Source organism: Ailuropoda melanoleuca, chromosome 6 (genome assembly GCF_002007445.2).
Source record: "Ailuropoda melanoleuca isolate Jingjing chromosome 6, ASM200744v2, whole genome shotgun sequence".
Classification (NCBI taxonomy): Eukaryota; Metazoa; Chordata; class Mammalia; order Carnivora; family Ursidae; genus Ailuropoda; species Ailuropoda melanoleuca.
The window spans coordinates 77,328,931-77,341,561 of NC_048223.1; the positions used below are offsets into that span (position 1 = coordinate 77,328,931).

The 12,631-nt window shown below is 47.0% G+C and overlaps 1 protein-coding gene and 2 long non-coding RNA genes across 3 annotated transcripts in view; all 3 read left to right on the forward strand.

Moving 5' to 3' along the window:
* The window catches only part of LOC117802701, an 11,589-nt gene extending 5,907 nt beyond the window's left edge, over positions 1-5,682 (forward strand). Inside the window, exons 2-3 of the long non-coding RNA XR_004626173.1 lie at positions 5,287-5,442; positions 5,597-5,682. This is a non-coding gene — a long non-coding RNA (uncharacterized LOC117802701). The remainder of the gene's footprint in view (positions 1-5,286; positions 5,443-5,596) is intronic.
* A 934-nt stretch (positions 5,683-6,616) lies between these two features.
* LOC117802702 lies at positions 6,617-8,283 on the forward strand. The gene is made up of 3 exons (XR_004626174.1): positions 6,617-6,754; positions 6,909-6,968; positions 7,878-8,283. It is a non-coding gene; the product is annotated as an uncharacterized LOC117802702 (long non-coding RNA).
* Positions 8,284-11,974: 3,691 nt separating this feature from the next.
* The window catches only part of PLAU (plasminogen activator, urokinase), a 6,447-nt gene continuing 5,790 nt past the window's right edge, over positions 11,975-12,631 (forward strand). Inside the window, exons 1-2 of the mRNA XM_002920410.4 lie at positions 11,975-12,132; positions 12,459-12,546. Of these exons, the coding sequence (XP_002920456.1) occupies positions 12,490-12,546 (57 nt within the window). The 5' untranslated portion in view covers positions 11,975-12,132; positions 12,459-12,489. The remainder of the gene's footprint in view (positions 12,133-12,458; positions 12,547-12,631) is intronic.

Here is a 12,631-nt window from a genome sequence, read left to right on the forward strand (position 1 = left end):
TAGGGCCTTTGTACTTGACAGGTGCCACTGGGATTGGGCAGTGGGGCTCTCTACCCTCATTCTTCCCACTCTAACCCATAAGACTATTGTATTGACCTTCAAATATGGATTTCATGGTACAGCCCTTGAACGGAACTTTCTAAGGCTCTTTCTAAAGCAAAACACATGACCTTGCAAGTTTGGAAAAACAAAAGCTCCAGAAGACCAAGAATGAGGAGGGAGCTGTAGCTCTCTCCTCTCTTTCCTTGCATTCTCACTTCCCCTCTGCGGTCATTTCATTTCAATTCTCCCTTCCGCTACAGCACCCAGCCCTGGGGGATTATCATTCCCCCATTCCCTCCAGCCCAAGCCCAGACAAAATCCAAGTCACTCTCTTTTGCTTCTCTTATTTCAATTGAGACTGGTAGGAATATTCAGCATTTTTTTTTTTAAGATTTTATGTATTTATTTGGCAGAGAGAGTGAGAGAGCACAAGCAGGGAGAACAGCAGAGGGAGAGGGAGAATCAGGCTCCTCGCCGAGGAGGGAGCTGGACTCAGGACTCGATCCCAGGACCCTGGGATCATGACCTGAGCTGAAGGCAGATGCCTGACCATCTGAGCTACCCAGGCGCCCGGGAATTTTCAGCCTTAACCGGAAACCTTATACACATCCTTGTTTAAGAACCCATACTGCCTTCGGGTGCCTGGCGGCTCAGTTGGTTAAGCGTCCAACTTTTGGTTTCTGCTCTGGTCATGACCTCAGGGTCATGACCGCAGGGTCGTGAGATAGAGCCCCGATTGGCATGGAGTCTCCTTGGGATTCTCTCCCTCTGCCCTCCCCACCTCTCACTCTCTCTGTCTTCCTCTTTCTCTCTCTCTCTCTCTCAAAGAAAAAAAAAAAGAAAAGAAAAGAAAAAAAGAAAAGAACCGATAGTGCCTTCCTGGAGTCTATCAAGTACAGACTTCCACCCGGCTTTTAAGACCTTTTACAATCAGACCTCATTCTTCCTAGCTCTACTTCGTTCTCACTACTCTTCAGTGTAAACTCTTCCTAATTGTGCCAGATTTCTCATGGCTTGTATACACGTGTACACGCACACACACACACACCCCCCTGCAGTTAAGGACATATAAAATTTACTCTCCAGAATATATACAATGTTTATCCCAGCTTCTGTCATCTTCCAGGACTCTTGTTTGGAACTTCTTTTTTCCCCTGCGTTCTACCAATCCGACATGACACACCCTTTATGATTTGTTCAGGCCTAGGAAATCTCTAACTTCAGTGTGTCTGTTCTCTGTCTTTACTGCAATTTTGGTCAGTGGTCAGAGTGTTTAATGTAATTTATTTTATTTTATTTTTTATTTTTATTTATTTTTAAGTTTTAAAGATTTTATTTATTTATTTTTTTGTGAGACAGAGAGAGAGCGAGCCCATGCAGGAGCAGGGGGGAGGGGCAGAAGGAGAAGCAGACTCCCCGCTGAGCAGGGAGCCCGACATGGGGCTCAGTCCCAGGACCCTGAGATCACAACCTGAGCCAAAGGCAGATGCTTAACCAACTGAGCCACCCAGCTGTCCTGTGATTTTTTTTTAATTGCGATAAAAACACACATAAAACTTACCATCTTAACAATTTTAAAATGTACAGTTCAGTAGTGTTAAGTATATTCCCCTTGTTGTGCAACTGAATTCCAAAACTTCATCTTACAAAACTGAAGCTTTATGCCCATTAAACAACAACTTCCCATTTCCCCCTCCTCCTATCCTCCGCTAACTACCATTCTCTGTTTCAAAGAATTTGACTACTTTGGAAACCTCTGTATCTAAAGATATGTAGATTCATGTAGTATTTGCTTTTTTTGACTGGCTTATTTTACTTATTATATTGTTCTCAAGATTCATACATGTTGTAGCATGTGACAAGATTTCCTTCCTTTTTAAGACTGAATAATATTCCTTTATGTGTACAGACCACATTTTGCTTATCCATTCATCTGTCCATGGACACATGGGTTGCTTCTCCCTCTTTGCTATCATGAACAGTACTGCTATGATGTGAGTGTGCAAATATCTCTTTGAGACCCTGCGTTTCGATTCTTTTGGATATATACCCAGAATCGGGATTGTTGGATCATATGATAATTCTATGTTTAATTTTTTGAGGACCCCCCCCTGCTGTTTTCCAAGGTAGCGGCATCATTTTACAATCTCACCAACAGTGCCAAAGGGTTCCAAGTTCTCCACAACTTGCCAACACTTGTTCTTTTCTTTTTTTTTATAGTACCATTTTGCCTAATGGCATTTTAATTGTTTCACATATATTCATTTTGTCTTCCTTACCAGATTTTAAAGTTCTTCAGGGTATGGATCACGCATGTTCTTCTGCTCACGCATGTTCTTCTGTGTACCCCCAGGGCCCAGCACAGCACTAGGTCCACCTTAGCTATTTAAAAGTAATTTTTGGTTGATTGAATGAAATTAACCACTTGAGTTGAGCTTAATTCTTTTATTTCTGAAATTTGGGTAGAACTTTCTTTCTTTCTTTCTTCCTTTCTTCCTTTCTTCCTTTCTTTCAAGATTTTATTGATCCCTGCTGAGCAGGGAACCTGATGCAGGACTCAATCCTAGGACCCCGGGATCATGACTTGAGTTGAAGGCAATCGCTTAACCAACTGAGCCACCCAGGCCCCCCTAGAATTTTCTTTATAAATATAACAAACTGACTGCTGTGATAGACTGAATAAATCCTTAGGATACTATGCCACAGAGCAGAGGGTCTGCTCAGGGAGAAAGTCACTGTTGCTTCCTTCCTGACTAAAAATGCAAACATCATGGTCATCCCACAAGCTGCTGGGCCCATTGTTCCTGAGGATAGTTCCCACCCTCCCTGCGAAGGGACAATTCTCTGGAAACCCAGTTTTACTCAGGTGGAACCAGAAGATCCTGGGAGGAAAAAAAAGATTTGAGAAGCTCAGAAGGGTGCCAGCACAAGGACCATCAGGAACTATCACAGAAAATAAGTACAGATATTCTCAATTCTGCTTTGTTCTCACCTCTGCCCAGTTTCTGCCACTTTTCCTGAGGTCCTCTGGAACCAATTTCTCATCCACTGCCGTAACTTTGAGCGTTACTCTCATTCCCCAAACTCTTTCAATTTCTATATGGAAGTGTCCCTCCATTAGCCATCCGTTTGGCATTTTAAAAATGAAATGATCACTAGGGTCTTAAAAAAAAATAAGTACAAAAGTGCCAAAGCAATTAACTTTTTGAGAATAGATTCTTTAGAAAAGTCGCCTCAGGGTGGCTGGGTTTGCACAAGACTGCCAGGTGTACATTCCCTTCTTGATTCATCCTTGTCTGAGAAATTCTGCCCAAAAGTTGGCCTTCCAGCCCTGGATCTTTCCCACCTCTATACTGACCCTTATTTCAAAGGACAGGGTTGGAGTAGAAGCCCCAGTAGATAGAAAGTTTGTGATTTAATTGGGCATTTCCCAAGTAAAAAAGTCAACCAACTCTTCCTAGATATGTTGACCGACATTGTCCCCAAACTTGTTTGGTGGTAAGAATCTTCTAAGATGCATATTAAGAATCGATTCCATGGGGTGCCTGGGTGGCGCAGTCATTAAGCGTCTGCCTTGGGCTAGGGCATGATCCCTGCATTCTGGGATCAAGCCCCACATCAGGCTCCTCTGCTGGGAGTCTGCTTCTTCCTCTCCCACTCCCCCTGTTTGTGTTCCCTCTCTCGCTGGCTGTCTCTCTCTCTGTCAAATAAATAAATAAAAATATTTTAAAAAAATCAGATTCCTGGGCCCCATCTTGGACCTAATGAATCAGAATTTCCAAGGAAGTAACCTGACATCCTATATTTTTTAAATCTCCAAGTCAGGTGATTTTTTTTGTTTTTAAGATTTTAGAAATTTATTTGAGAGATAGAATGAGTGAGAATGAGAGAGCATGAGCAGGGGGAGGAGTAGAGGGAGAGGGAGAAGCAGACTCCCAGCTGAGCAGGGAGCCCCGCAACAGACAATAACGCAGGGCTCTGCCCCCGGGACTCTGGGATCAAGACCTGAGCCGAAGGCAGATGCTTAACCGACTGAGCCATCCGGGCACTCCAAAGCCAGGTGATTCTTATCATCAGACAAGGTTGGAAAACATAACATTAGTGAACATTTATTATTACACGTTCCTAGGCACGCATTCAACAGGGTATATTTTTTTCCCTCGGAGAGGGGTAAGGAGATAACACTATCATAGCGATAATCAACACAGGCTTCAGAGTCAGAAATCTAGGTTTGACCTGCCAGGTATTGGCATGACTGTGTGACTTTAACTTCTCAGAGCCTTGGTTTCCTTTTCCATAAAGTGGGGACAGTGTTGCATATCCCTCACTAAGGATTAAATGAGATAATGCACATGGCTATTTCCCAATTCCTGCTAAATAAAACGCCCACTCAGTAAAGAGGTGCTATTGTTATTTCCCCACAGAAGAACCCTAGGGTATCCTCATCATTTAATATGGTGAATAATGGTTGCAAAAAGGGAAGACTGGCTATTGATGTTCCCAGAGATCCACATAGATATGTAAGCACAGTGATCACTTCTCAGACCAGACCCAGCTGTGGCTGGCTATCTTGAGGAAAAGGAAGAACATTTTTATAAACTGTGGCTCAAGCTAGATAGGCAGGAACCGACACAGACATAACTTGGACAGCTGGGGCTACCCTGGGATGACACCAGGGGTTAGAAGTAGGAAGACTCCCAGGTATCAGAACAAACATCCCCACCTTCCTGACAGAATGCACTACTGCATCAGAGATAGTCCACCTCCTGGAATCAAGCAGGTATGGGCTAAGTTCCAAGTCTACAATTTACCTATAGCGTGACCTTGGGTAAACTGCTTAAACTCTGTGAGCCTCCGTTTTCTCATTCGTAGCATGGGGAAAATAATAGTACCTTCCTTAAACGTTGTTGCTGAGATTGAAAAAGAAATGAATGCGGGGCGCCTGGGTGGCACAGTCATTGAGCGTCTGCCTTCGGCTCAGGGCGTGATCCCAGAGTTCTGGGATCGAGCCCCGCATCAGGCTCCTCTGCTGGGAGCCTGCTTCTTCCTCTCCCACCCCCCACCCCCGCTGGCTGTCTCTATCAAATAAATAAATAAAATCTTTAAAAAAAGGAAAAAAATGAATGCTAAGCAAATAAAAGTCAGTCATTATCTTTAACAGAGGATAGAATATAATCTCCCCTTGTGGGGAGCAGCCTTCTACGTCTTTTTTTTTTTTTAATGAGTCTTTTTTTTTTTTTTAAGTAATCTCTCCACCCAACGTGGGGCTTGAACTCACAGCCCCAAGATCAAGAGTCAAATGCTCTTCCCACTGAGCCAGCTGGGTACCTCCAGCCTTCTCCTTTAACTGCTGTCACACTTCCCACCATCACCGCTCTCAGAGTAAAGAGGAGCCTCCTGGTAAGACTACCTTCATGCAGTTCTCCGCTCATTCTGCAAACACACCTGTCTCAAGGGCTCCGTGCTGTGTCCCTGCTCCCTCCTCTCACAGACTTCCATACATCTCATCCTATATACCTTCTGAAAGGAACATGACCTCCCCTCTCCCCCCCAGGACTTGGCTGCTTCATCACACTATCAATCACTGCTTGGAGAAGAGAAGTACCTTCTGTAGGTGGGTAGGAAGACGAAGAGACTGCGTGCGGGGGTTGAGGGTGGTCAGGAAGGGAGGAGTAAGGATTTAGACTTAGGAGGAGAGAGGGTGGAAATGTGTCATGAGTTTCCTCAAAATCGGTGAATTCTGAATCTCATCATTTTCAGTGAATGAACTCAGATGATTCACTTCCCTTCATTATCCCTCTATTTTCCTCTCTGTATAATGGAAAGGGAAATGCTTGCACTTGCTTTAAAGACAGAGGAGCATATAGAATTCAGCTTGGGGGAGCCATGAGCACATGAAATTATACATCATGTGGGCTATGGATGTTATACTGGTTTTCTCCTGAGCAAAATTTTTGAGTATACTAGCTCTTGGCTGAATGTATTGCCTTAAACATCATTGACTTCTTGGCAGTACCTACCAGTTTCCAGTTTGCCTTGTCAGTCCTTTCCTCCTGGGTATCCCCTTTTACTTCCAGTAAGCAACCATTGCCAGCCGGCATGGTAACGCAAGCAGAACTTCTAGGACCGGGACCTAGCTTTGGTTCCTGGAGGGAACTCAAAATTTGGTCTGGAAACCGATGACCAACACTCCTTTAAGGTCACAAGTTCCTGACTGAGGAAGTAACTGGGCTTGGGTTAACGACAAAGAAAATTTTGGCCAGGGCTCAAAATATTCATGCAGAGGTCTGAGCTAACTGTCGGGTGGGGCTAGGAATTGGGCCAGAGACTGTGAGGCCGGGATGGGTGAGAAAGAGTAGGGGTTNCCCCCACCCCCGCTGGCTGTCTCTATCAAATAAATAAATAAAATCTTTAAAAAAAGGAAAAAAATGAATGCTAAGCAAATAAAAGTCAGTCATTATCTTTAACAGAGGATAGAATATAATCTCCCCTTGTGGGGAGCAGCCTTCTACGTCTTTTTTTTTTTTTAATGAGTCTTTTTTTTTTTTTTTTTAAGTAATCTCTCCACCCAACGTGGGGCTTGAACTCACAGCCCCAAGATCAAGAGTCAAATGCTCTTCCCACTGAGCCAGCTGGGTACCTCCAGCCTTCTCCTTTAACTGCTGTCACACTTCCCACCATCACCGCTCTCAGAGTAAAGAGGAGCCTCCTGGTAAGACTACCTTCATGCAGTTCTCCGCTCATTCTGCAAACACACCTGTCTCAAGGGCTCCGTGCTGTGTCCCTGCTCCCTCCTCTCACAGACTTCCATACATCTCATCCTATATACCTTCTGAAAGGAACATGACCTCCCCTCTCCCCCCCAGGACTTGGCTGCTTCATCACACTATCAATCACTGCTTGGAGAAGAGAAGTACCTTCTGTAGGTGGGTAGGAAGACGAAGAGACTGCGTGCGGGGGTTGAGGGTGGTCAGGAAGGGAGGAGTAAGGATTTAGACTTAGGAGGAGAGAGGGTGGAAATGTGTCATGAGTTTCCTCAAAATCGGTGAATTCTGAATCTCATCATTTTCAGTGAATGAACTCAGATGATTCACTTCCCTTCATTATCCCTCTATTTTCCTCTCTGTATAATGGAAAGGGAAATGCTTGCACTTGCTTTAAAGACAGAGGAGCATATAGAATTCAGCTTGGGGGAGCCATGAGCACATGAAATTATACATCATGTGGGCTATGGATGTTATACTGGTTTTCTCCTGAGCAAAATTTTTGAGTATACTAGCTCTTGGCTGAATGTATTGCCTTAAACATCATTGACTTCTTGGCAGTACCTACCAGTTTCCAGTTTGCCTTGTCAGTCCTTTCCTCCTGGGTATCCCCTTTTACTTCCAGTAAGCAACCATTGCCAGCCGGCATGGTAACGCAAGCAGAACTTCTAGGACCGGGACCTAGCTTTGGTTCCTGGAGGGAACTCAAAATTTGGTCTGGAAACCGATGACCAACACTCCTTTAAGGTCACAAGTTCCTGACTGAGGAAGTAACTGGGCTTGGGTTAACGACAAAGAAAATTTTGGCCAGGGCTCAAAATATTCATGCAGAGGTCTGAGCTAACTGTCGGGTGGGGCTAGGAATTGGGCCAGAGACTGTGAGGCCGGGATGGGTGAGAAAGAGTAGGGGTTAGAGGCTGAAGCTGTAGGGACCAACTCGGCCTCCCTGTTCAGGGCATTATTGACGACAGAGTATAACCTCAGGGTGCAGCCCCTGGGCTTTCTGCTTTCCATGAGTAAGGAAGCAAGTATGCGGCTTCCTCTGCCCTACTCTTTCCACTCTTTCCACAGGCTGCTGGGGGCCCAGCAGTTCCAGTACTTCCCCTATCATGTTTCAGTGCCTGCTGTGACAACAGCATCTTTTCCCTGAGCGCTAAGCTAAACACACGGAGGAACATCAGACCCACGGAAGCTCTGTGACCAGCATTCAGTGCCTCCTTCCCAGAACTGCAGAGGAATCCGTCTACCCTGGGTGTAGGGGGAAAAAGAGAAGAGCTTCAGGCCGCAGACAGCGGACAAGAGGGGGAGGAAATGGGAGTCAGGGCTATGGGGGGTGAACAGCACATACAGCTGGCCAGTTGCTGGGAACTGTTGGCTCAGGACACGGCATCCCCACTTAACCGGAATTCTGGGATCCACTCCAGAGAATTGCTGGTCTTCTGGACCAGTACAGCCATAGTCAAGAAGGCAAGGCAGGCATTCAGGGTAGGAATTGTAGCTTGCAAAGTTCATGCTTCTTTCTTTCTTTTTTTTTTTTTTTTGTTTCTTTCTTTCTTTTTATTTTTTTGAGAGAAAGAGCATGTGTGCATGCATGTGCGAGCAGAGGGAGGGGCAGAGGGGGAGAGAGAGTCTCAAGTAGTCTCCACGTCCAGTGTGGACCTGAGCTTGATCTCACGACCCTGAGATCATGACCTGAACTGAAATCAAGAGTCAGACACACCGACTGAGCCACCCAGGTGCTCCGAAAGTTCATCCTTCTGTCTCTAGTATCTTTGAACTGTGCCTGGCACATAGTAGGCCCATGATAAATACTGAGTACATAAATGGATGTTTTCCCACACAAGCATGATCTCACAGGCATAGGTAGAGCAGGTGTTGCCTTGTTTTGTAGATAAGGAACTGAGATGGAGAGAGTTAAGTGTCTTGCTTAAGGTTATTCGACTTGGATGTGGCCCACCTGGGGCTAGACGCTGTACTCTCTATGTAGTATCATGCTGAACACTTTTGGTGTAGCAACCCAGGAATATATCCTGTGACTTAGGTCTCGCTGGTCAGAAAATAGCCTTTTCAGGGGCCCAGTTTCCTGGACATAGTCTCAGGGCCAAGTTTGGATATCCTGGTTCTCTTTGGACACCTGGCATCTGCCTGCTCTTTTATGAGAGACTTCAAGAAAGGGGGCCTCTTTATTAGTCTCTGTTGCCACATCTGACTTGGAACTTTGGCCCCCTGACACACAGAGGCTTGGCTGGTGGTGTGACTCTGGGAGACAGGAACAGAATGAAATTCTGAAATTATGTTCCTTATTCTCTCACCCTTGATAAAAACTTCAGATAGCCTACATCACCAAGTTAGCTCCTGGAACTCAGTCTACCAACTAAATCATACTACACTAAGGGTTTCAGGAACTAGGAAACCACAGCCTGAGGAGTATTCTGGAAGGCAGTCTCTCAAACCAGCAAGAGGGCTCCCCTGAGCCAGAACATGGTATGTCATCTGGCCCTCATCTTCACAGCATTCTGTCTTGTACACCTCTTGTACCCCTCTTCATGGAGACAGTGAGGTATAGAGCACGGGAACAAGGATCAGGGAACCTGGGTCCTGGTGCTGCCTTTGCCAACTCATCAAGTCTGTATCTTTTCTCCACCTCATTCTCCTCATCGGCAAAATGGGAATAATGATTTCCAGCTATGCCACAAAGAGGAATAGATTGTATCAAAGAGCTTTTTAGTACAAGACAGAAATAATACCAGTACTATTTTTTTATGGTAAGAAGAAAAGAGAGTAGGAAAACTAACAGGGTGCCCCAAAGCTCTCTGTTCCCACTTGTTTACTGATCCATTCCCCATAAAGCACCTATGTGAACAAGGCACGTGTCCAGTGCTGAGGAAGAGACAAAGATATTTAAGATATGGTCCCTGTCCTCAAATAATTGAAAAGACTAACACAGCTGTGCACCAAATAATGGACACGGAGATTTCGGGGAGCACTAAAGATCGCAGAGTGGAAAGAAAGTGAGGAGTTGGAGGCTTCAGGGTTGTTCAACCAGGTGAAGGGACTGTAAGGGGAAGGAAGGGGAAGAAGAGTGTCAGCTGCATAACGGTCTCCAAGCCTCTTTGTCCAGGAGGAAATGAGGTCATCTGGCTCTCAAGAATCAGCATGACAGCCTCCAGCCAAGTAATCTGGAGTCATGGGAGCTGCTGGGGGCGCTCTATGAATCATGACAGTGTGCTGGGAATTTCCTGATACCTAACCTAGTAGTTTCGGGGTAAGTCCTCAGGCTGCAACATTTCTGTTTACATTTTGATCACGTTTATTTGCAATTTATGGGTTCTAAATCCAAACAAAACATGCTACAGTCTTCTAGAGGAAGTAGTGAGGCGAGCTCTGGACCTGTAGCACTCTGACTCAGTCCATTCCCTGAGATGCTGGCAGCTCAGCTGGGCACAGAAAAACTCTCTACAGAGGGTGATGGGTTGCCTTCCTCATGCATGCTGCATGGTTAACTCGCACTTTCCCCAGGCAGAGGCTGGCATCCTGAGACCTCTGACAGGAGCAGAGCAAAGAAGCTTTCCTCTTCCCTACTCTCCTGGCATTCTCCCTACCTTCCTCTTGCCTCTCTCGAGTAGGTCCAGACCCAACGTCCAGGTTTGCCAGGCAACAAAATGTCGTAGGCCTAGGCAGAAAAAGGGACCAAGCCATGGCCCTGGCTTTAGGGCCCTCGTGAGTTACAGGGACTCAGCCCCCTTTCCTCCCATTAGAGGGGGCAGTCCTTCTGGATAGAAAGAAGTGACCCCCAAACCCTGGTTCTCTACACTAGGGGAAGGGGTTGGGATGGACGGAGCTTCACGGTCCCTGCTGTGCTCCTTCAACTATATCTGAGGAACACGTACCTGTGCGTGTCTATACAACTATGTGAGCTTGCCCTCAGGCAGGAAGAGCGGGTGGAGTCCTTTACACATGGTCTGTCTTCCTGGAGGCCAATCTTGCTGGATAAACAATTATTTTATCTTATTAGAAGCAAGGCTTTATGATGAAGCCTAGAATACTAAATACATATGCATTTTTAAAAAATCTGTAATTTTATTTTTGGAATGGGTGATACAAAGGTGTGCTTTCAAAAACTTAAACAGTGGAAAAGGACATACAGTAAAAAATAAATCTCATTCTTGGCCTCCAGTTCCCCAATTCCTCTCCTTAGATGTGAAAACAGAACTTCCTACCTCTCCACAGTTTACTGCCTATGTTAACAAGGCTTTACTATTATTTTGTCTTTATTACCTAACTATACTCTGGCCCAGGCAAATAAAGGGATTGTTTGTTATAGGAACTTTTTGAAAGATCCACCAATAATTCAATAGAAAGCATCAATAGTTTGTGGCCTTAGACTTTGTTCTCACAATCTTATAATATTATACCATGATCCTTATCCAATCCTTATCAAGTCTTCACTTTCAAAGACCACCCTTAAACCAAATGGCAAATTCTCTGATCTTGCCTACACGCTACCCCAGCCAGCCACTACCAAAGGCCCTTACCTTGGTAAGCAATAAACTCAACTTTGTCTTATCCACTGGTTGTGTTGATGAATTTTGGGGAGCTAGTATTCATAGCCCCTGTTAGCAGGAGTTAGCCAGCGTGTGTCATGCGCATTTTCTTTCTTTTCAAAGATTTTATTTTTAAGTAATCTCCTACACCCAACCTGGGGTTGGAACTCACAACCCAGAGCAGAAGCGTCGGGTGCTCCCGGGATTGAGCCAGCCAGGAGGCCCCTGTCAAGTGCATTTTCACGTTCGGAAAGAGACTTAGCTCTAAGGGCTGCGCACTATGCCCCTCTACCCAGGGCTTCTAATCACTCTCTTAGGCAGTTGGGGGCCGAAGGTGGAAAGACTAGAGAAGAGCTGATTTAGGGGACCTGGGAAGAGACAGTAGAGCTGGACAGAGGAGAGTCTCTCTAGCGCGATTCGGAGCCCTCTGCCCTGGGGTGGGCCCCAGGCCAGGTGAATGGGAGGAGGGGGTGAGGAATTTAGATGCCTCTGGAGCTCTCTGTTCGTCCCCTCCGCTGGGGACCGCGCTGCCCCTCACTCTCAGTCAAGGCTGTGGAAGCCCACGGGTCCAGGTCGCGGCTGTCCCCAGGGAAGCTGAGGGAAGGGAAGGGTTGGGGAGATCCCAGGCTGGGGCGGGGCCAGGCTGGGGCGGGTCCTGATATAGAGCCCCGCAGCCGGCTCGCAGCACAGCGCGGCGACTGGAGCCCCAGAGCCCCGCGGATTGTCCGAGGGTCAACCTGTCCCGCCGTCCCGGTTCTGTGTCCCTCCTGCCGCAGCTACTGGTGAGTACAGGCCACCCTAATTGCGCAGGGCTGGTCCTGCGGGCTTCCCTTCCCCCAACTCCCGCGGCCCCGGCAGCCCCGGCGGCCCCGGCTCGGCAGCAGCGGCCGAGCCTGAGTCACCGCTCCCGGTGCCTGTGCATCCCCCCGTGGGTGCCCGGACGCCTGAGCCCCCAGCGGGGACAGACGGCTGGACCTGGGGAGCCTGGTCAGCGCGGGCGCGCCCCGCAGGAGACCTAGGGATTCCCGCCGCGAACTGCGGTAACCCAGCCGGCCCACCTTTTCGCTCCTCCGCTTCCACCTCAAGTTGACTTCTCCCTCCCTTGCAGAGCCGCTGTCTAGAGCCCCAGCCTCGCCACCATGAGAGTCCTGGTGACGTGCCTGCTCCTCTATGCCCTAGTGGTGAGCGACTCTGAAGTAAGTGGCTTTCCCGCTCTGACTTACGGTGGCGGGAGGGGGCTTGCAGGATCCCGAACAGCGCCGGGGTGGGGGTGTGGGGGGG